Genomic DNA, 20,608 nt, shown 5'->3' with positions numbered 1-20,608 from the left:
GGCGAAATTTCAAAAATATTTCATCATGTCAGCTTGATGCAGGAGGAAATCCCAAACTGCGGCGGGTCTTAGATAGTTACCGCCGTGGTGAAACCACAAGTGTGGTGCTGACAAGCCTAGAAACATTACAATGTAGAATCTGGGATTCAAACCACTTGACATTAAGAAAGTATGTAAACAATGCCATTCTGGTGTAAGTACAGAAGTGCAAGACTCTTCATGTAAATGGTATCTTGTACTTGTTATCCCACAATGCAATGTTTTGTCAGATGGTCTCCAGCAGGCTGGGTGGGAGACCCACATCGGGACGTCTGCCCGTCTGCCCGCTTCCTTCCAGCAGCAGATCGAGTTCCTGCTCACATCACAGGAGCGGATACAGATCAAGCGCTCCCTCCATATGTATGAAGACAACAGGTGGGAAATCACAGATTAATTACATCCACAAGTATTCTTGATTAAATCAATAAATTTTTCATCTTGGCAGAAGGATTTTAGGTTTGGTTCCTTCTTGTTTTAGTTTGATCTCTGAAAAAAAGTTTGGTCCGTCAACTCAAATAGGAAAACACATTTACAGAAGGGATGGTTGCTTGGTGTTAGATTTTTAGAGCAATTTGAACACTATAAAAGGTTTATTTGTTCCCAGTCTTCTGGAGTTGGACAAGTTAAAGAGTTACTTCCTTTATCTACTAACCATATTTTCGTCACGCCGAAGACCCGGGTTCGAATCCCCACTTGGGTACAATGTGTGAAGCCCATTTCTGGTGTCCCCCGCCGTGATGTTGCTGGAATATTGCTAAAAGCGGCGTAAAACCAAAACTCAGTCAGTCAGTCAGTACTAACCATATTTGAAGTATTACTGAAATATGTTGCTGCATGCAGTATTAAATGTCAAAGAAAGAAAAGAAAGAAAGTTGACACATGGACAAATTATGCTCAAAAGTTTAGTGAATATTATTGATGATTTCAGATTTGTTGTAGGAATATCCTAACAACCATATAAAATGACTGACTGACTGACTGAGTTTAGTTTTACGCCGCTTTTAGCAATATTCCAGCAATATCACGGCAGGGGACACCAGAAATGGGCTTCACACATTGTGCCCATGCATATAAAATGAAAAATGTTGCCTTTGATAGAATAATAATGAATGCCAGTTTTACAGTATAGACATTTTGTAAGTTTGGGTAGAGGTACCTTCAAAAACAAATTGCAATCCCAGTGTAAATGAGATGCACAATTAAGATAAACAAACTTACGAACTCTTGAATAAGTATCTCACATTCTTGTCTTTCTCTGTGTGAATAATTCTGTCTTCAAAGAACTGGTTTCAATATTCCACATGGGTAATAACACTCATTAGCATGGAACAACATGTTGGCAACATGTATATCTTCAGCATCATATCTATCTCATTAAATGTTCCGGCAAACTGAAGGCAATTATCTGCCAAAACTGGAAACATAAAGCTAGACACAGACTTTTCTTCGTCAGCGCCATATTGAATTAGAGTTGCTTTCAAGTTTCTTTTTCAATTTCTGTATCAGTTTGATTACCAGTTTCTTTCTTTTTGGTTCGACCATACAATTATGTAAGCACACTGAGCATACAACTGGTGTATTGAAGTAGTGCAGTATAAGTAGACACATTATTATAGTAGTATTATTCAGCAACCCATGCTGGTCAAAGGTGAGGTGAGGTGAGGGTTTTACGTGGGATTGAGAATATTTGGCTCATATGACTAGGTGCATGAATATCATTGATTGTATGTGTGGCTGCTTGTACTTAGCCCAGACTTAAGCTGGTTTTATAGTGCTAGCCCACTGAGATACCATGCCGCGGTGAAGCATGAATACCCCACTCAGACACATTATACTGACTCAAAGCCAACCAGTCCTTGTTGTACCCATTAATGCTGAGCGCCAGGCAGGGACCAAATAAGTACCATATTTTAAGGCGTCTTTTTGGTGTGATGCGTTCGGGATCGAACCTGCCTCCTTCCGGTAACTCGTATGGAATTTGCAATGGTAAACCACTACACCATAATCAGGCGGTCCATGCTGGTCAAAAGACTGAGAGGCAACTAATGGGATTGGGTGGTCAGGCTCACTGACTAGTGGATGAATATCATTGATTCCCAACTGTGCAGATCAATGTTCATGATGTCAATCACTGGATTGTCTGGTCCTGACTCAGTTGTTTACAGCCCACTGTCATATAGCTGGAGCACTGCTGAGTTTGGCATTAAACAACAAGAAACAAACAAATCTTTCTTCTTGGTTCACAGAAACTGAAATCTTACAATATTAGATAAATTGCTTGGTTTCAGTGAATCTTAAACTGAAATCTTAAAATTAAAGATAGTTTAATAAATAAATATCAGTTACACCAGATACTATAAGTATTGATGAAGTTTTATACTGCCAAACCACTAGAATAAAACATTTTGATATCAAAGGTCATTGAAACTATTTGACATAAACTGAAATAAGATACAAGTGCATTTTTTAATGCTTAAAAACAATACAGAAACACCAGTCTCAATGTCCTATTATTATTTACAGATCCGTTACAGAAAGCGTTTTTGGGGTTTTTTTTCTTCTTCTTTTTTTCATTATTCCACGTACTGATCTGATGAAATCTCAAACCACTAAAACACCCTTTAAAGGCATTTAAATGAGTATTTTTAATCATTGCAACTTACTGACCAAATGTTTCACCAATAAAAGTTGCATCCATGGTCTGACCTTTGCCATTAATAACTCCTATATGTAGTGACACCTGTATAGAGTGTTAGCCCACATCCCTCTGTGATCAATAGCTATATCTCCCACATGTTGACAGCACCGACAGGTCTGCTTGCACTGTGTTGCAACACAACTCCCAGTGTTGGGCGAGATTGTTTACAGTGCAGTAACTTCTATTGTGTGTTCTGTCTCTGTGGAGATGGTATTCCTGGACCAACATGGCTGACGATATTCCCACATGTTGGTCTGTTTGTATGACCTTAATCTGGTCATCATTTCTCAGGGAAGACATTCATCATAACTTCGTCAAAACCTTGCATCTCTAAGGAGCCATGAAAGAAGAAATCTGACCTTTTTTGGCTCGGATGTAGAGCAAATTGGTTTCAAAACAATACTGTGGTTCAAGTTTGGTTTGGGTGATGTCCTGAATGATTGGTGTATACATCCTACAGGTTTTATTTGGGGGTTGTTGTTGGGTTTTTTTCTTTATTTTTTATTTTAATTAGTTTTTTATAAACACATCACTCACCAAGGTCGGTTAATAAAACACTTCATTAAGGCATTTCATGATCAAGTGGGTGTGATTATAGTTATTACCATGCAGGGCTCGATTTAGTGCTTTGTTACTTGCACTGGTGCAATCCAATATTACAAAGTGCAACCTAGATATGAGTCTAACTTGCACCAGGTGCAAGTCAGTTTTTGAGTGGGTAAGCTTCTAAATAAAACATCTAAATAATTCAATAGCATATAAAGCAGTGCAGCTGGAATTTGGTTTGTGCAACTAGGTTTTTATCTTAGGTTGCACCTGGTGCAAGTAGATTAACATCTTTTAAATCGTGCCCTGTCATGAGATTCAGCTGTTGTTCCCCAAAACTGTACACTCCACATTTGTGGCAGATCTGGGGTGGATGGGAGATCATTGACTCAATAACAAATTACCCCCAGTGACTGAAAGATCAAGGATTTGAATTTGAAGGAAATGTTTTATATAATCAATTAAAGCCGACTGAAATGAAAAGTTATCCTCACCTTTAGGCCAAAAGGTAGTAGAAAATTCCTGTGGCAAAGAATATTATAATTCTCCTTGCCTGAAGGTCCTGTAATTTGGATACATGTCAGGAGTTTCAGTTGCACCCAATAAGACCAGTAAGACCTCTGAGCAGTTCCAAATGAGCTTGTAATCAGATTCTAATACACGGAATATGTTACCATTGCCCCATGACAGTTGACTTACATTGATACAGATATTGATCAAAAGTTTTTTGAGCAGAATTATTTTTAGAATATGTCTATGAATACTGAATGGAAAAGATGCAATGGAGTAAAAATACATTGAATGCCCAAGGAAAACAAGCAACACGCAATTTGTATGATAATGTATGATTAAATAATCAGTGGTACAAAAGTCCCGAGCCCTGTTTGACAATGTACCCTTGTTCTATAGAGATGTGAAGGCTCTGCTGAATGAGCTGGAGGAGATGCTGGACACGCCATCCAAAAAGACATTGTGGAAGTTTATCCTGCCATTGCTGACAACGTCGCACCAAGATATTGTCAAACGCAGACTTGACTTCCGACAGCAGTACATAAGTAAGTTCCAACATTTCTATTGCCGGAGTTTAAGATTTAATTTCCAATGGTGTTGATGTCAGGGAATGAGTCTCTACTGAAACATTGTAACGTTTCCTTGATTGCAGAAATTATCAGTGTTATGTTAAAAGAATGCAAAGAAAACTTTTATGGCTTAGAGTAGAGGATATATATATGTTGAATAGCCTGTATCCATAAATGATGTTATAATGAATATTTTGAAAAAATATTTCTATGTAAAAATCTCCATGATATGTCGTAATGTGTCAGGATAGGAAATTTTATAATCTTGGGCAATTTATGACTGAACTGAGGCCATGTTGAGTTATTCGTTAGATTTTCACCCATACGCCTTCATTCTTGTCTTGATTGATTGTAATAATAGCAAGGGTATTTTATCATGACTGGCACATTCTGATTGAGATGATTTTCTTGATTTGGCTCAGTCGTGAGTCAAAGATTTTTTACTTGTAAATGGGTGAAATCTAATAATGTCTTCAGCAAGGACCTCTAGTCTGTCTAGAAATAAATGATCAAAATATGCTCCAAAGAATAAATCCTGAGAGAAATAGATGAATTGCAACCTGGTAATCTACTAGACATGATATGGTTGGTGATGTCATGTGGAAGTGTGTCAGCAGATGTATCATGGATGTCACTCAAACTGGTTTTTGTCCTAACCCTTCTGAGTCCATGGATTTTTGATAGATTGTGTCAATCATATTTGTTTTGTGACCCCACTCAATCAGCCAGTCAGAATTCTGACTTTGTGATGGATTGTTTCATTCAAACTGGTTTGTTTTGTAACCATTTTCAATCAGCCAGTCAGTCTAACTTAGTAATGGATTGTGTCAATCAGATTGGTTTGTTTTCTGACCCTCCTCAATCAGCCAGTCAGATTTCTGACTCAGCAATGGATTCCTACATTGGTCCACCTGACGATGACCTTCATGATGACCTTGCAGTTCAGGAGGAGATTGAGATCGGTAGCTAGGTGTTGTTTCTGCAGTCTCTCACGTTGTTGTTTCTGCAGTCTCTCACGTTGTTGTTTCTGCAGTCTCTCACGTTGTTGTTTCTGCAGTCTCTCACGTTGTTGTGTTTAAGTGCACAACATATTTTGTTAGCTGAATTTCTTGTCTTCACAGCATGTATCTGTGTGTTGCACTGGATTTGATTATGAGTGTGTGTTCCTTTGTCATTTGTTCTGTATATACTGGAACTAATTACTCCATCATCACCGCACAAATATTTCAGATATCATCAATTAAGATTTATGTTGCAGAGTTGTAATACCAATATCAATAGTATTTCATTCATGCCAAACCTCATTGATACTGCTTGCATATAATTTTGATGACACTCAAAGAAAACACTTATGAAAAGAAGTGTCCAGGCACATGGGTCACTATGCAACTGAACATTGTACATCTAGTTTTACGCTACTTTTAGCAATATTCCAGCAATATCATGGTAGGGAACACCAGGAATGGGCTTCACATGTTGTTCCTATGTGGGGAATCGAACTCGGGTCTTCGGCATGACGCACAAATGCTTTATCCACTAGGCTACCCCACCGTTCCCCTCCCCAGTTAATGGACAGAGCACATCTGTCATCATCATCATCATCAGAAGTAAAAACTGCTACAAGCACCTGCAGAAAATGGTAGTGCTTAAACCAGAATCCTGACAAAAGAGCAGACCATGCAGCTCTGTTCCTGACATGGAAGAAAAGGGTCTCTGGATGTGGTAGAAACAGGTCAAGCCTTAACTTGTGTCATTATTCACACATTGCAGCAATACTCATGAGAACAGAGTAAAACCTCATTCACTCCTGAGGTCACCAAGTTGATTGTTTTCTGAAATAAACAGGCAGGCTGAAAGCTGGGATACGGTATTGCCAGCATTACATTCACATGACACTCCAAGCAAGCAAGTTTCTCATTGTCCTCCAGTCAATCAGTTGCCTTCATTTTCATGGTCCAAGATGATGTTTGACAAAGTTGTAAATCCAGTAACCACCATTTAGATAGCAGCTTCACAGATGTGTCCAACAATGGTCTTGAAGTGCTGTGTTCATTAGTTCCTTTCAAACCATGGCTATATGGACCAACTGTAAATGTGGCCATACAACCCGCAGATATATTAAGTACCATCAGACCATGGCCATATGGTCTAATCAAACCATATGGACAAATGGCAACCATGTCTATTTAAGTAGTTCCCTAATCATGACTGTTGAGCCCCATCAAAACGCAACTGCCAAATTAGTAAAAGGTCTATCAAAGATGCCAGTCATCTTCCAATGCCCTCACTGTCCAGTCACCTGCTTCCTAGGACAGTCTAATGAAAAGTCAACTAAAAAGCCCAACCCTGAGATTTTAAATGATGGATCCCTTTTTCTGCAGCAGCTGACATTTTGGTTTCCTAGACCTTGTGATTCCTCAAGATGTTCCACCACTTAGTGTAGTGTTCTGTCTCATCAACCCTCTAGTTCCTCAAGAAGTTCCACCACTTAGTGTAGTGTTCTGTCTCATAAACCCTCTAGTTCCTCAAGAAGTTCCACCACTTAGTGTAGTGTTGTCTCATCAACCCTCTAGTTCCTCAAGAAGTTCCACCACTTAGTGTAGTGTTCTGTCTCATCAACCCTCTAGTTCCTCAAGAAGTTCCACCACTTAGTGTAGTGTTGTCTCATCAACCCTCTAGTTCCTCAAGAAGTTCCACCACTTAGTGTAGTGTTCTGTCTCATCAACCCTCTAGTTCCTCAAGAGTTCCACCACTTAGTGTAGTGTTGTCTCATCAACCCTCTAGTTCCTCAAGAAGTTCCACCACTTAGTGTAGTGTTCTGTCTCATCAACCCTCTAGTTCCTCAAGAAGTTCCACCACTTAGTGTAGTGTTCTGTCTCATCAACCCTCTAGTTCCTCAAGAAGTTCCACCACTTAGTGTAGTGTTCTGTCTCATAAACCCTCTAGTTCCTCAAGAAGTTCCACCACTTAGTGTAGTGTTCTGTCTCATCAACCCTCTAGTTCCTCAAGAAGTTCCACCACTTAGTGTAGTGTTGTCTCATCAACCCTCTAGTTCCTCAAGAAGTTCCACCACTTAGTGTAGTGTTCTGTCTCATCAACCCTCTAGTTCCTCAAGAAGTTCCACCACTTAGTGTAGTGTTCTGTCTCATCAACCCTCTAGTTCCTCAAGAAGTTCCACCACTTAGTGTAGTGTTCTGTCTCATCAACCCTCTAGTTCCTCAAGAAGTTCCACCACTTAGTGTAGCGTTCTGTCTCATCAACCCTCTAGTTCCTCAAGAAGTTCCACCACTTAGTGTAGTGTTCTGTCTCATCAACCCTCTAGTTCCTCAAGAAGTTCCACCACTTAGTGTAGTGTTCTGTCTCATCAACCCTCTAGTTCCTCAAGAAGTTCCACCACTTAGTGTAGTGTTGTCTCATCAACCCTCTAGTTCCTCAAGAAGTTCCACCACTTAGTGTAGTGTTCTGTCTCATCAACCCTCTAGTTCCTCAAGAAGTTCCACCACTTAGTGTAGTGTTCTGTCTCATCAACCCTCTAGTTCCTCAAGAAGTTCCACCACTTAGTGTAGTGTTCTGTCTCATCAACCCTCTAGTTCCTCAAGAAGTTCCACCACTTAGTGTAGTGTTGTCTCATCAACCCTTTAGTTCCTCAAGAAGTTCCACCACTTAGTGTAGTGTTCTGTCTCATCAACCCTCTAGTTCCTCAAGAAGTTCCACCACTTAGTGTAGTGTTCTGTCTCATCAAACCTCTAGTTCCTCAAGAAGTTCCACCACTTAGTGTAGTGTTCTGTCTCATCAACCCTCTAGTTCCTCAAGAAGTTCCACCACTTAGTGTAGTGTTCTGTCACATCAACCCTCTCATTCCTCAAGAAGTTCCACCACTTAGTGTAGTGTTCTGTCTCATCAACCCTCTAGTTCCTCAAGAAGTTCCACCACTTAGTGTAGTGTTCTGTCTCATCAACCCTCTAGTTCCTCAAGAAGTTCCACCACTTAGTGTAGTGTTCTGTCTCATCAACCCTCTAGTTCCTCAAGAAGTTCCACCACTTAGTGTAGTGTTCTGTCTCATCAACCCTCTAGCTCCTCAAGAAATTCCACCACTTAGTGTAGTGTGCTTATTCTTGTTCCAGGGTCTGGGAAAGTCCATCATCGTCAGGAGGAATTGGTAAGACATATATCATTCAGTTCTTCCAAAACACTGTCATAAAAAATCAGGACTACAAGTATGATATTCAAACTTTCAATTCCAAATTCATCGTTGAAAGAGTGACCTTAACGCAGCATCAGCAGAAGTGCAGCTATTCGCAGCGAAAACCCTCTGCTCCAGGGTTATATTGCCTATATCTCATAGATGAAGTATAACAGTTATAGGCTTACTGAAACACAAACTGAAGTAAATCACCATTCCGCATTTTCATGGTCATTCAGTCATTGTCTGATGATGAGGAACAGACCAGTTCAGCTTCTTCTGAATCTATCGAGTGGCGACCAAAATCCAAAGATCACAAGGAGAGGTCTGAGCGTGCCCTACTGCGGGAGTTGGAGCAGACGAGGAAGGCTGTGCAAGATGTCAGGGAGGCACTTATGAGCCGGACGGTTCTTATTGGTAAGAGATCTGTTTCTGGAACCCAGGACAAGTTTGTCACTGTTACGTAGGTTACCAGGTTGCATATGAGGAAATTGTCATGAGAGCCAGTTAGGTATTTATCTATGAAGTCAGTATGAGTGTCCAGTTGATTAATAATATAGTTTTGATGATGATGTATGTTAAATGTTGTTATCAACAGTTTGTACATTGTGTTTTCTTGCATTCTTAGCAGGTGATTCTAATGGCAGTCCCCTGTTCGCAAATGGAGAATCTCCAGACTCGAAGCGATTTGTAACTGTTATCCCGATCGGGTACCAGGAACAGGTAAAGCATAGTTCCCATGGCAACATCCCAAATGGAGTGTCCACAGAGGTAAAGATTCATAATAATGTGAGCCACACCACCTCAAATGAATCGTCGCAGAGCTCTGTCGGCAACCATGTGTTTTATAGTACAGATGAAACGGACTATCACACAGATAGGGACTTATCCAGCTACTCTGGGGACACGTTCAACCAGAAGGCCATGGTGGCCCTGAAGGAACTAGATGCTGTGATGGCTGCTGAGGCAGAAGAACTCGAGCGACCCGTGGTCAACAAGAGTCATCAGACTAATGGTGTTTTGGGCCCCAGGACCAATAACATTACCATAGTGACCAAGAGTGACCAGGCTGCAGTCAATGGGGTTGTGTCGAGGTCAGGGAGTAGTGTAACTGCCCAGAACAACCGAGTGTCCAGATCCAGTAGTAATGCCACAACTCGGAATAGTACGTTTGCTGCACCAGCACAAGCACCACCACCACCGCCGCCCCCCCCGCCGCCACCACCACCACCTCCTCCACCACCACCAGGTAAAGTTCCATCTCCTTGCTTATGATAGTGTACTGACTGACTGAGTTTAATTTTACGCCGCTTTTAGCAATATTCCACCAATATCACGGCGGGGGGACACCAGAAATGGGCTTCACACATTGTGCCCATGTGGGGAATCGAACCCAGGTCTTTGGCATGATGAGCAAACGCTTTAACCACTAGGCTACCCCACCGCCCCTGATAGTGTACAGTAAAGCAGCAACAAAGGTGTAGACTCTGGGCAGAAAATACTGCTTGTGGAGTGTTTGTACCTGTGTCATCAGGTACAGGTTGAACCACATTTAGTAATACAGGCTCGACTCGTAATCCTGTTGGTTTGGTGACATTTCCTCTGCGGTTATCTGATATCAGTTTTATGGTCATGCGACATCAGTTCTATGGTCATGTGATATCAGCTGAATGGGGTCATGTGACATCAGCTCTATGGTCATGTGACATCAACTTTATGGTCATGTGACATGACCTCTTTGCCTGTGTGGCATCAATCCTGTGGTCATGTGACATCAGCTCTGTGTTCATGAACATCTGACCACTGACCAATGTTTCAAATCTGAGACAGAAACCTAATTTCCTATGAAATATCAGGGATAAAATAAAAGACCCCAGAGTATTTAACTGGTCTATTTTCATCAGTATATTGTGTCATTTTCAGTAACAAGTACACCCAAGTAAAACAATGTTACAATTAGGAGATAAACATCGCGTGTTGGCCAATTTCCGGGTGTTATTGAGTATTTGAAGCACAGGAAATTATTTGGAACCGTCGGCGTCAGCCGGAGGTTTCAAATGAAATATTCCTGTGCTTCAAATACTCAATAACACCCCGAAATTGGCCAACACATGATGTTTATCGACATTGTAAACACAAAAGTAAACCAAAAGGTCTACACACGTTTTTGTGTCTGCACTCATTGACATCGAGTACAGGTACAGCAATGAAATGTCATCAGCCTGCCGTTTCGGCTGTCTCCCATGGTAGCATCTGGAACTGGCCATTTGTGACGTCATTCGGACTTTACGTCACAATATGATTTTAATGACGTCATCACAGCTGACGACGTAACAATACAATGGTGTGAGCGATGTTTGTATGTATTAATACGCAGCGAATTTCCAGGAATCGAATACCATTTGATCACGTTTTTCAACCAATCAGATTAAAGAACACAGTGACTTTTGGTTTACAATGTTGGTTTATATGTTTCCATTCTCCTACTATTGTTAAGTCTGTATGACATATTGTCTGCATACTGTTCCGATTCCACAGGTCCCAGCAGTAAGATAGAGCCGGGCGGCATGAACGTGAAGAGGATCAACTGGGAGAAGCTGGACAACAACATTGTGGAGAACACAATATGGAGAAATGTCAATGTGAGTAGTTCCAGAGACTAATTGATATGGAATGTTAATATGAGTAGCTTCGGAGAACTTGCTGGAATATCAATGTGAGTAGCTCTATGAATATTGGGTCCTGCAAGGCCAAAACAGTTTTCAGAAATACATCCGTCTAATATCTAACAATTATGTTTATTATATATGGTCCCTGCTACTATCTTTTAAAGAAACATGACTCCAAAGACAGTTTGCACATAGACACAGATGTTTAATATTATAGAGAAATATAGTTAGAAATTGCACTTGAATCTAAGGGGTTCACATTCACAATATTCATCCAATCAGATTAAGTGATTTTTTCTGTTGAAGTTCAATCCTGCAGCCATTCAGTTCACACAGAGCTGTCCTCATTTGTTTGATAGTAACTATTGAATATGTTCTGCACATACATACAACTACAGAATTTCAATTTGGGTCCTTATCTGTGTATTTCATGTGATAAATACAATACTGACTGGATGTAACTACTCGTAGGGCTGGCTAAAAAGATCAATAACCAGAACAATTGTCAATACCATTATTAATGAATATCAATATGAAAATTGTGTCATTGATAATATTCTACATAAAATTTGGTGATAAAATAAAGTTTCAATATATGCACACAATACTCAAGGTTAGGTCTTTATTAAATAATCATTATGCTGTTTTATTAGTTATCTGTGGATGAACATGTCACCACTAACACCAGTGATGTGAAATGTATACATTTTTTCCGACAATTTTTGGCATTTTTGCTCAAAGTTACTTCTATTCATCAATAATTGATTGATATTTAGTTAACGATTATCAGTCTCTGTGATCTCTACCGATTGGGTAATGATTATCCCTGTTGTAAAAGCATGATGCAGTTCATCTCTGGCATTGATAGATTATCATCCTGCATGACAATGTTCCAACTTTCAGAAAGACAATGCTTCCCTGGAAAAGATGGTCAAGCATATGGAGCTGGAAAATCAGTTTAGTACCAAGATGCAGAAAACACGTAAGTCACCCAGATTAGGTTGAGAGGGCTTCTTTGTCACGTGTGAGGGCACAGATCACAGCTTTGTAGTAAGATTAGCGTTAGAATCTGGAACTGATCCATTAGTGCCAACATGTATCAATAGAAGTAGACTGACTGACTGAGGTTGGTTTTACGCCGCTTTTAGCAATATTCCAGCACCATCATGGCGGGGGACACCAGAAATGGGCTTCACACATTGTACCCATGTGGGGATTCGAACCCGGGTCTTCGGCGTGGCGAGCCAACGCTTTAACCACTAGGCTACCCCACCGCCCCAATAGAAGTAGAAGAAACTATTACATATGGACAGTGCTCTACATGCATCATCAGAACTTGGGACCTAAATGTACCGGTACTACCACAAAGAAAACTGATCATGTTCTAAAGAAAGCTCCTACCAGGGGCGTAGCTACCACTATGAAAAAAGGCCCGGGCTTACACATGATTGTTGCTAAAAAGGTTGGACAAGCCCTCCATGCTATCTAAATATAAAGTTTTGCAACCTATCCGGCTTACATAAAACAATTGGCTTGCTACACGCCTGCCTACCTATGGTCTTTCTGTTTGTCTATTTGTTTCTTATTTATACTGAATGCAGTAATTTCCCAATATATGATGCTGGTCTGTAAATACTCAAGTCTGGACCTGAGAATCCAGTGACTGACATCATGAGCATCAATCCACATGATTGGTATACTATGACATGTATCAACTCGATCCTGTTAGTCACCTCCTGCGAAAAGCATCTGCTGCTGAAGACCATTTCTAAAACAGATTTTCACTTGTCCCTACCTATGGCAGCAAGAATGGATGTTAATTTGATACTAAGATTCAGAAGACATGGGTACAGGGCTTTTTGTCAAAATATTTAGACAAAGTCCATCACTTATGGTCTGTCCCTTGTCTGGATTTCAGATTTTCATGAGAAGCGACAGGAGCTCTGTATTCTTAATCCAAAGAAAGCCTACAATGTGTGTAAGTATATCCCATCCACAGCAGTTTGTCCTGAAATTATGTAGGATTATTTGTTTGTTTTTTAATGCCTCACTGAGCAATATTCAAGCTATATGGCTACAGTCAGTAAATAATCAAGTTTGGACCAGACAATCCAGTGATAGACATCTACGCAAATGGGATACAATGACACCCGATCCCATTAGTCGCTTCTTACAACAAGCATGGGTTGCTAAAACCAATTCTATCCCAGATCTTCACAAGTTGAAATTTGTCTGAGGTCATGAAGGTTGAAGTATTTGTACCCACAAAAAGTTCAAATGGACACAAAAAACATTCCACTGAGGCTCTGTGAATCATTTCTTCAGGCTCTCCTTGTCAGATTAAGTTTGCCCAGTCATGAAGTTGAGTTTCACAAATACCTAGGTTTTATTAGTTTCTGGTACCATGGTAGTCAGTGTTTTTACTGAATGTCCCAAGGACTGGCAAAGTGATAGATCCAGGTAAGTGTTGGGAGCAGGTTCTGTCCCTGTACTGTATTCTGCTGTCTGTTGGCAGCCATTCTGATGGGTCACCTGAAGATGACCGGAGCCAAGATGAAGGAGGCCCTGTATCGGATGGATGAACACATCTTGACTCCGGAGCTCATTAAACAACTCCTGGCTTACTCTCCGAATGGGACAGAGGTAACCTCAAGACTTTTACCAAATATTTGTACCAGAATGATGTAGATTTCTGTTGTGAAAGTCTAGTTTAGGAAAGTCAAGTATACTACTCAAGAAAAGCTAAGGTCCACCGGTTCTATTTTAATCTGTCATGTAATGGAAAGGTTACCTGTAGTAACATTAAAGAATCATGTATCCTTAACCTTTAATAAGTGGTTTGAAATGCAAATTTTAAAGGGGGCGACATTGAGACCAGTTGCCAATCCTAATTCAAGCAATTCAAAACCACAATTTTCTGCTGACTCGGGTATTATGTGAATCAGTCTAGCAGTGAAAGATTACTTGTATCTTAAATCCACAGAGATAACGTCTCACTTCCACACATTGTACTTACTGGAATGTTTAAACCTGAAGCATACATAGGACCAGGCAATGAATTATATTCCCTCTTGAAAGAAAAAGTTTGTTTTTCGCAATACCATGTAATCGTGTTCACTTTGACACTGAAACATTAGATTGACACTGATTCACTTGCCACTTATTAACCCACTGAAAATAACAGGCCACAAGATGCATGAAATGTTAGAGGTAAGTTTTGCACTGAGACACTGTGGAATTATGCAGTCAAGGATTGTTAAGATCTTGTAATCATGAACTCTAAAACTCCCCACATCACTTTTCCTCCATATTTACTTACGAAATATACTTTATTTTTAAAACAATGGCACTGACTGAGGAAGAATTGTCGTGTCCAAGGTTACATGATTACAATAGGCTAAAAAAGAAATGGTTTCTATCGATCATTGGCGTGTCACTTTATCCTTTGTATCAGTCTTTTTTCTCATTGATTTATTTTTTTCAAATTCCTCTTGTGTTTCTGTTATCCATGCTTGACAGTTGACATTATATTCAAGAGCCACGTTCAATGTGTGTCCAGTTTTGTTTACTGGTATGACTGGTGGGGACAAAATATATATTGTACCTCAGACGCTCATCACCATTCTTTATTTTTTTAAACTAACAATTTCTTTATTTTTTTAAACTAACAATATGTAAAATAATTCTTCTCAGCTCCTCACGTTTGCGAAAAATGTTCCCCAAAACATTTCTAGTAGGCAGCCTAGCAGTGAAGGAATTGACACACCAAGACTCAGGACTGACTGACTGACTGAGTTTGGTTTTACGCCGCTTTTAGCAATATTCCAGCAATATCACGGCGGGTGACACCAGAAATGGGCTTCACTCATTGTACCCATGTGGGGATTCGAACCCGGGTCTTCGGCGTGACGAGCCAACGCTTTAACCACTAGACTACCCCACCGCCCCCAAGACTCAGGAAGTGTGACCCATTGTTTCAAGTATTCTTTTGATGTAGGTCAACATATTTTTTCTGTTATGAAGATTCATACAGCTTATTCATCTATTTTTTTTAACCCACTCTTGTCAGATGGCCAGCTATGGTGATTTCAAGGGAGACATTGAAGATCTTAGCAAACCTGACCAGTTCACGTATGAGGTAATCCACTAGTTTGCCACGCACATGCTTGATATGGCGCCACAAGGTAGATGAAGCACTCATACAAGCAGCATGCAGGCTTGGGCCACTAGTGTTCTATGTTTCGCACATAAGTCACCTGATAAGGAAACCAGTTTGTAAACGTGGATGTTGAATATGGAGAAGTCAAGGAGCTAAAAGTACCATCTCCTTGCTGTCTTAGACATTTTTAAGTGTTAGGGTGAAACGCTGTAGAAAATGTAAAATCTAACTCACTCATTCTGGGAATGTGATGAATGGCCCTACTACTGCTGCCCTTCCTAAACAAACAGGATTATTACTTGCAGAATTATTTTGTAGTTGTTTAACTGATACAATTTGATTTTCATTGTGAGAATACAGGAACCATTTTTCCTTGTATGATGTCATTTGATTTCGTGATGACCCTTTGTGGTTTTAATCTCCAGATGAGCAGGATTCCAGGGTACCAATCGCGACTCCACGCTATGCTGTTCAAGACAAACTTTGAGGAGAAAATCTCTGAAATGAAGGAGGTAAAAAGTTATCTCCCCTTAATACGTTGGTCCATCTTGGATGATCCATGTTGGGTATGGGTCCAGAAATCAAAGACACATATACCATTACAAACCACAAAGTAGGTTTTTCCAACTGTCAGCATTTACTGGATCCCATGAACACTCCACCTGCTATTGTAGTCTTCGACCTGTGAAGATCCGGGTTAGAATTGATCTTCAGTAACCCATGCTTGTCGTAAGAGGCGACTAACGGGATCAGGTGGTCAGACTCGCTGACTTGTCTGACACGTGTCATCGTATCCCAGTTGTGTAGATTGATGCTCATGCTGTTAATCACTGGATTGTCTAGTCCAGTCTTGATTATTTACAGACTGCTGCCATATAGCTGTAATATTGCTGAGTGCGGCATAAAACTAAACACAATCACAATATTGTAGTGTTTAGTATACAAGCCAGTCACATCTAAACAATGTCAGCAACGTCTGTGAGAACTGTATCAACATATCCAATATATTCAGACAATATTCAGATTTTACTTGAACTGCCTTGAAAACATTGTCAGCTTGAGCCCCTATTTTCTCCCTTTACGAAGGTTAACCTTAACTCCCATTCTTTAACATTGCACTAAGGTTTCCTTCGTGACTTACAATCAACATAGTGCTTTGTGAAAGGAGGCTCTGCATTTGGTACATTTGTTTGCATGAACTTCAGAACAGTTGTGAGCCTGTATATTTTAAACTAATCATTTGACCTTTTTTCAGAATCTGCATTTCATCAAGACAGCATCAGTAGAAATGAAAGAGAGCAAGAAGTTGGCAAAGATTTTAGAGGTAAGACAAAATATTGTAGAGTAATAGAACTGTTGCGACACGGCTATATGTTTGTTTAAGATGATTTTTGTCCCTAAACCTATGATGAAGTTATATCATTATCACTGACAAAAAGGGAGAACTTTGTTAGAGGAGTGAAGAGACATCATGTCAGCTCTGAAGACCCTTCACAACAGTCATGTTTAACTGATTAAATTAAGATTTGATTTAAACAGTTAGATGAGTGTCAAACCATCTGACTGTGTTAATGCTTTGCCTGTTTACAGACTGGATATTTTTACTTTTGCAATCCAGTTATGATTCAATCTTTCATGTATAAAGCAAAATGGCATCAAAGTATGTTGTCACCGTCAACAATGACTGTTAACATCAGTGAAGAATTGTGCCCTATGATCACGTGATGCCTTGTTTCAGCTGATCCTGGCGATGGGGAACTACATGAACAAGGGCAACCAGAGAGTTGGAGAAGCAGCTGGCTTCAGAGTCACCTTCCTCACACAGGTAAGTCAACACACATCCCTCTCATCATCTACAGGTAATGATAGGCCATCTCTGAGATGTACAAGATGCCATAGTTTGCTTTGCAGAGTTTTGTCCCTTTGTCAAGCCAGAATCTAATGAGTTCACCCTAATTACGAGTCTGCTTGCGTGGTTTACCAACCTTATATGTCTGCAACTTGATCAGTTCACTTTTTGACCTCCCAAATCAAGGTGACACAATGATAAAACTATAATGCTTGACTAAACAGCAGTAAAAATTAACATGGAGATGCAAGCATTGATAATGATATTTGTTGAATGGTCATTAAGAAGTGTTTCCAGGGCTACAGATAATGGCCGTATTGTCGTATGTACGGATAAAAAATAGACACAATACAGTAGGAAATAATTTAGAAAACGCAGCAGATATCGCACCACAGCAATTGTGTACGGTCTTAGCATCATTTACAGACATATTTATCTGAAAAAGTATTGTTTAATTGTTTATTGACCATTTACACCAGAGTAGCAATGCTGTCATGCATATATGAAACGAAGCACAAGTTTAATGATTCACCATTAAATTCCATTCAGTACTCTAAATGTACTTTTATTGTTTTCCAGTACTCATATATTGAAAAAATAAGGAGTACGTACTCCTGATGTTGAAAAATGATCTGGAGTCCTGGTTTCGCTACCGAATGATTTCCAGTTTGACTCTTGTTTAAGAAGATTTTTGCAAACAGCAGTAAAAACTAAACAGTAAATATATTGTGATATTTGTTGGAAGTTCTAACAGAAATGTTTGACTTCAGAACCAATTCCAGTTTCATGTGTGAGACATCATTACAACGTCATTTATGTGATTAATATGTTTCAATATCTCTCAAGAATTCAAGTGATCGATTCCACCATATCCATCGATGAGTGAAATAAAACTGTGGTTTGTCGATATGGAGGCAGTTGTATATGATGGTAATGTTTATATCCCAGCTGGACGTTACAAAGACAAGCGACAACAAGCTGACCTTCCTCCACGTACTGGTGGACACCATCAAGACCAAGTTCCCGGAGCTCATCACACTCAGCGAGGAAATTAACTCAGTTTCTAAAGCTAGTAAAGGTACTGCTCCTTGTTATATCTTGTTTCAGATCTCTCTCCCATACATAGCAGACCATGTATTAAGGTTAAGTGTATTTCCCCTAACTGAAATGACATGTAGTTTGTCCGCATCCTCTCATAGAGAGTAGGGCTGCGCAATATAACCGGTTTACCGGTATTTACCGGTTCAGACATGAAAACGATACGTATTACGATACGCAGATCGAAAACCGGTATTTTAACATGCATTCGGAAAACTTCGTAACACTCGGAAATCTTCATTCTCTTCCCACAGAGGTTACTCCTGTCATATCTTCCTACATAACCTCTGTTCTAATACGCCATATTTCCCGTCCTCGTGAAAATCCCCTAGCGGCAAAAGATCGCAAACACAAATTATCTCCCTTCTTTCTATCCAATCAGAACACGGTTACATCGAATTTAGATTCAATTTGACTAACACAAGCAAATGCGGGCCACAAATATCCCCATCTGCCGGGAATTGTGTTGATGTTACACACAAGACGCTTAATGGCTAGCTTGTCCGCTTGTCAACGAGGGCTATGGAGACGCCATTGATACCATTACATGACTGAGTTCTGTCTAGAAGAAACGCTTGGCGCATCGCTACCGGAAGAGGTTCTAGTTTTCCGGGCATAATGGAAATTACCGAGGCCTTGCGAATGATCACTTTTGAAACAACGCCGCTGATTGCACAACTAAATCGGGCTTGTCTCCAATCACGAGCCCTTGAACGCTGACACCAAGAAAGGGTCGTATTAGAACAGAGGTTATGTAGGAAGATATGACAGGAGTAACCTCTGTGGGAAGAGAATGGGAAATCTTCAGATATTTCCGTTTTTTTAAATTATTCCTTTCTTTGTTTCATTTGTGCCAAACATTATTTACATTTTTATTTTGTCATGATTAAAAGTTTTTATTAACGCCTAATCAAGCATTGTGATTTTGTTGTGTTTTTACTTTGTAAATCAAGCATTAACTCGATTATACGTATTTTTTGTTTAAGAAAACTTCTTGCAATATATTGCAATACATATCGCAATATATGCTTTCGCATCACAATTTATCGCAATATGAAAATTCCTTGCAATACCCACCCATAATAGAGAGGAAGGTCGATGGTTCTATCCCTATCTGCATCATGCCAAAAGATGTTCAAAAATGGTACTTGGTACCATCCTGGGCCCCGTTTCACAAAGCTCTCGTAGGCCACGACTATCGTAATTCTATGTTATAGTATAGGAGGTAGGTATGCTACGAGGAAAGTTACGAGATCTTAGGCGTACGAGAGTTTTGTGAAACGGGGCCCTGGTGCTGTGAATTAACAGAATAAAACAAGCACTGGTTAGTCAGAGTCAGTATACTGTAACTGAGTTCAGTAACCATGTTGAACTGCAGCATGGTGTCTGAGTGGGCCTGCACTTTATAAGCAGCATTAGTCTGGATTAGTACTCAGTAATTGATCATTTTGAACTGTTTGCTAAGCTGACCCACATAGTAACAATGAGTATGCTATAAGTGTTGACAATGAGTATGCTATAACTGTTGACAATGAGTGCTATAAGTGTTGACAATGAGTATGCTATAACTGTTGACAATGAGTATGTTATAAGTGTTGACAATGAGTATGCTATAACTGTTGACAATGAGTATGTTATAAGTGTTGACAATGAGTATGCAAACTGTGACAATGTGTATGTAATAACTGTTGACAATGAGGATGTTTTAACTGTAGACAATGAGTATGCTATTACTGTTGACAATGAGTATGCTATTGAGTATGCTTCAAGTGTTGACAATGTTGACAATGAGTATGTTATAAGTGTTGACAATGAGTATGTTCTAACTGTTGACAATGAGTATGCTTCAAGTGTTGACAATGAGTATGTTATAACTGTTGACAATGAGTATGATTCAAGTGTTGACAATGAGTATGTTATAACTGTTGACAATGAGTATGATTCAAGTGTTGACAATGAGTATGTTATAACTGTTGACAATGTGTATGCTGTAAGTGTTGACAATGTGTATGCTGTAAGTGTTGACAATGTGTATGCTGTAAGTGTTGACAATGAGTATGTGTTAAGTGAGTGAGTTTAGTTTTAGGCCGCACTCAGCAATATTCGAGCTATATGGTGGCGGTCTGTAAATAATCGAGTCTGGACCAGACAATCCAGTGATCAGTAGCAAGAGCATCGATCTGCGCAATTGGGAACCGATGACATGTGTCAACCAAGTCAACGAGCCTGACCATCCGATCCCGATAGTCGCCCTGTACGACAAGCATGGGTTAATGAAGATCAATATT

At 39.9% G+C, this 20,608-nt stretch overlaps 1 protein-coding gene across 1 annotated transcript in view; it reads left to right on the top strand.

Moving 5' to 3' along the window:
• LOC124284177 (delphilin-like) overlaps positions 1-20,608 on the top strand; it is a 40,611-nt gene that overhangs the window by 14,025 nt on the left and 5,978 nt on the right. The window contains exons 5-19 of the mRNA XM_046720238.1: positions 270-414; positions 4,193-4,338; positions 5,229-5,324; positions 8,487-8,521; positions 8,785-8,962; positions 9,174-9,794; positions 11,084-11,187; positions 12,118-12,196; positions 13,133-13,192; positions 13,730-13,857; positions 15,284-15,352; positions 15,799-15,885; positions 16,629-16,697; positions 17,112-17,198; positions 18,171-18,300. Of these exons, the coding sequence (XP_046576194.1) occupies positions 270-414; positions 4,193-4,338; positions 5,229-5,324; positions 8,487-8,521; positions 8,785-8,962; positions 9,174-9,794; positions 11,084-11,187; positions 12,118-12,196; positions 13,133-13,192; positions 13,730-13,857; positions 15,284-15,352; positions 15,799-15,885; positions 16,629-16,697; positions 17,112-17,198; positions 18,171-18,300 (2,034 nt within the window). The remainder of the gene's footprint in view (positions 1-269; positions 415-4,192; positions 4,339-5,228; positions 5,325-8,486; positions 8,522-8,784; positions 8,963-9,173; positions 9,795-11,083; positions 11,188-12,117; positions 12,197-13,132; positions 13,193-13,729; positions 13,858-15,283; positions 15,353-15,798; positions 15,886-16,628; positions 16,698-17,111; positions 17,199-18,170; positions 18,301-20,608) is intronic.

Source organism: Haliotis rubra, unplaced genomic scaffold, assembly GCF_003918875.1.
Source record: "Haliotis rubra isolate DU_JTF1 unplaced genomic scaffold, ASM391887v1 Scf33, whole genome shotgun sequence".
Taxonomy (NCBI): domain Eukaryota; kingdom Metazoa; phylum Mollusca; class Gastropoda; order Lepetellida; family Haliotidae; genus Haliotis; species Haliotis rubra.
The sequence above is the reverse complement of the archived record's forward strand: the minus strand, read 5'-3'. Positions and strand labels throughout refer to the sequence as shown.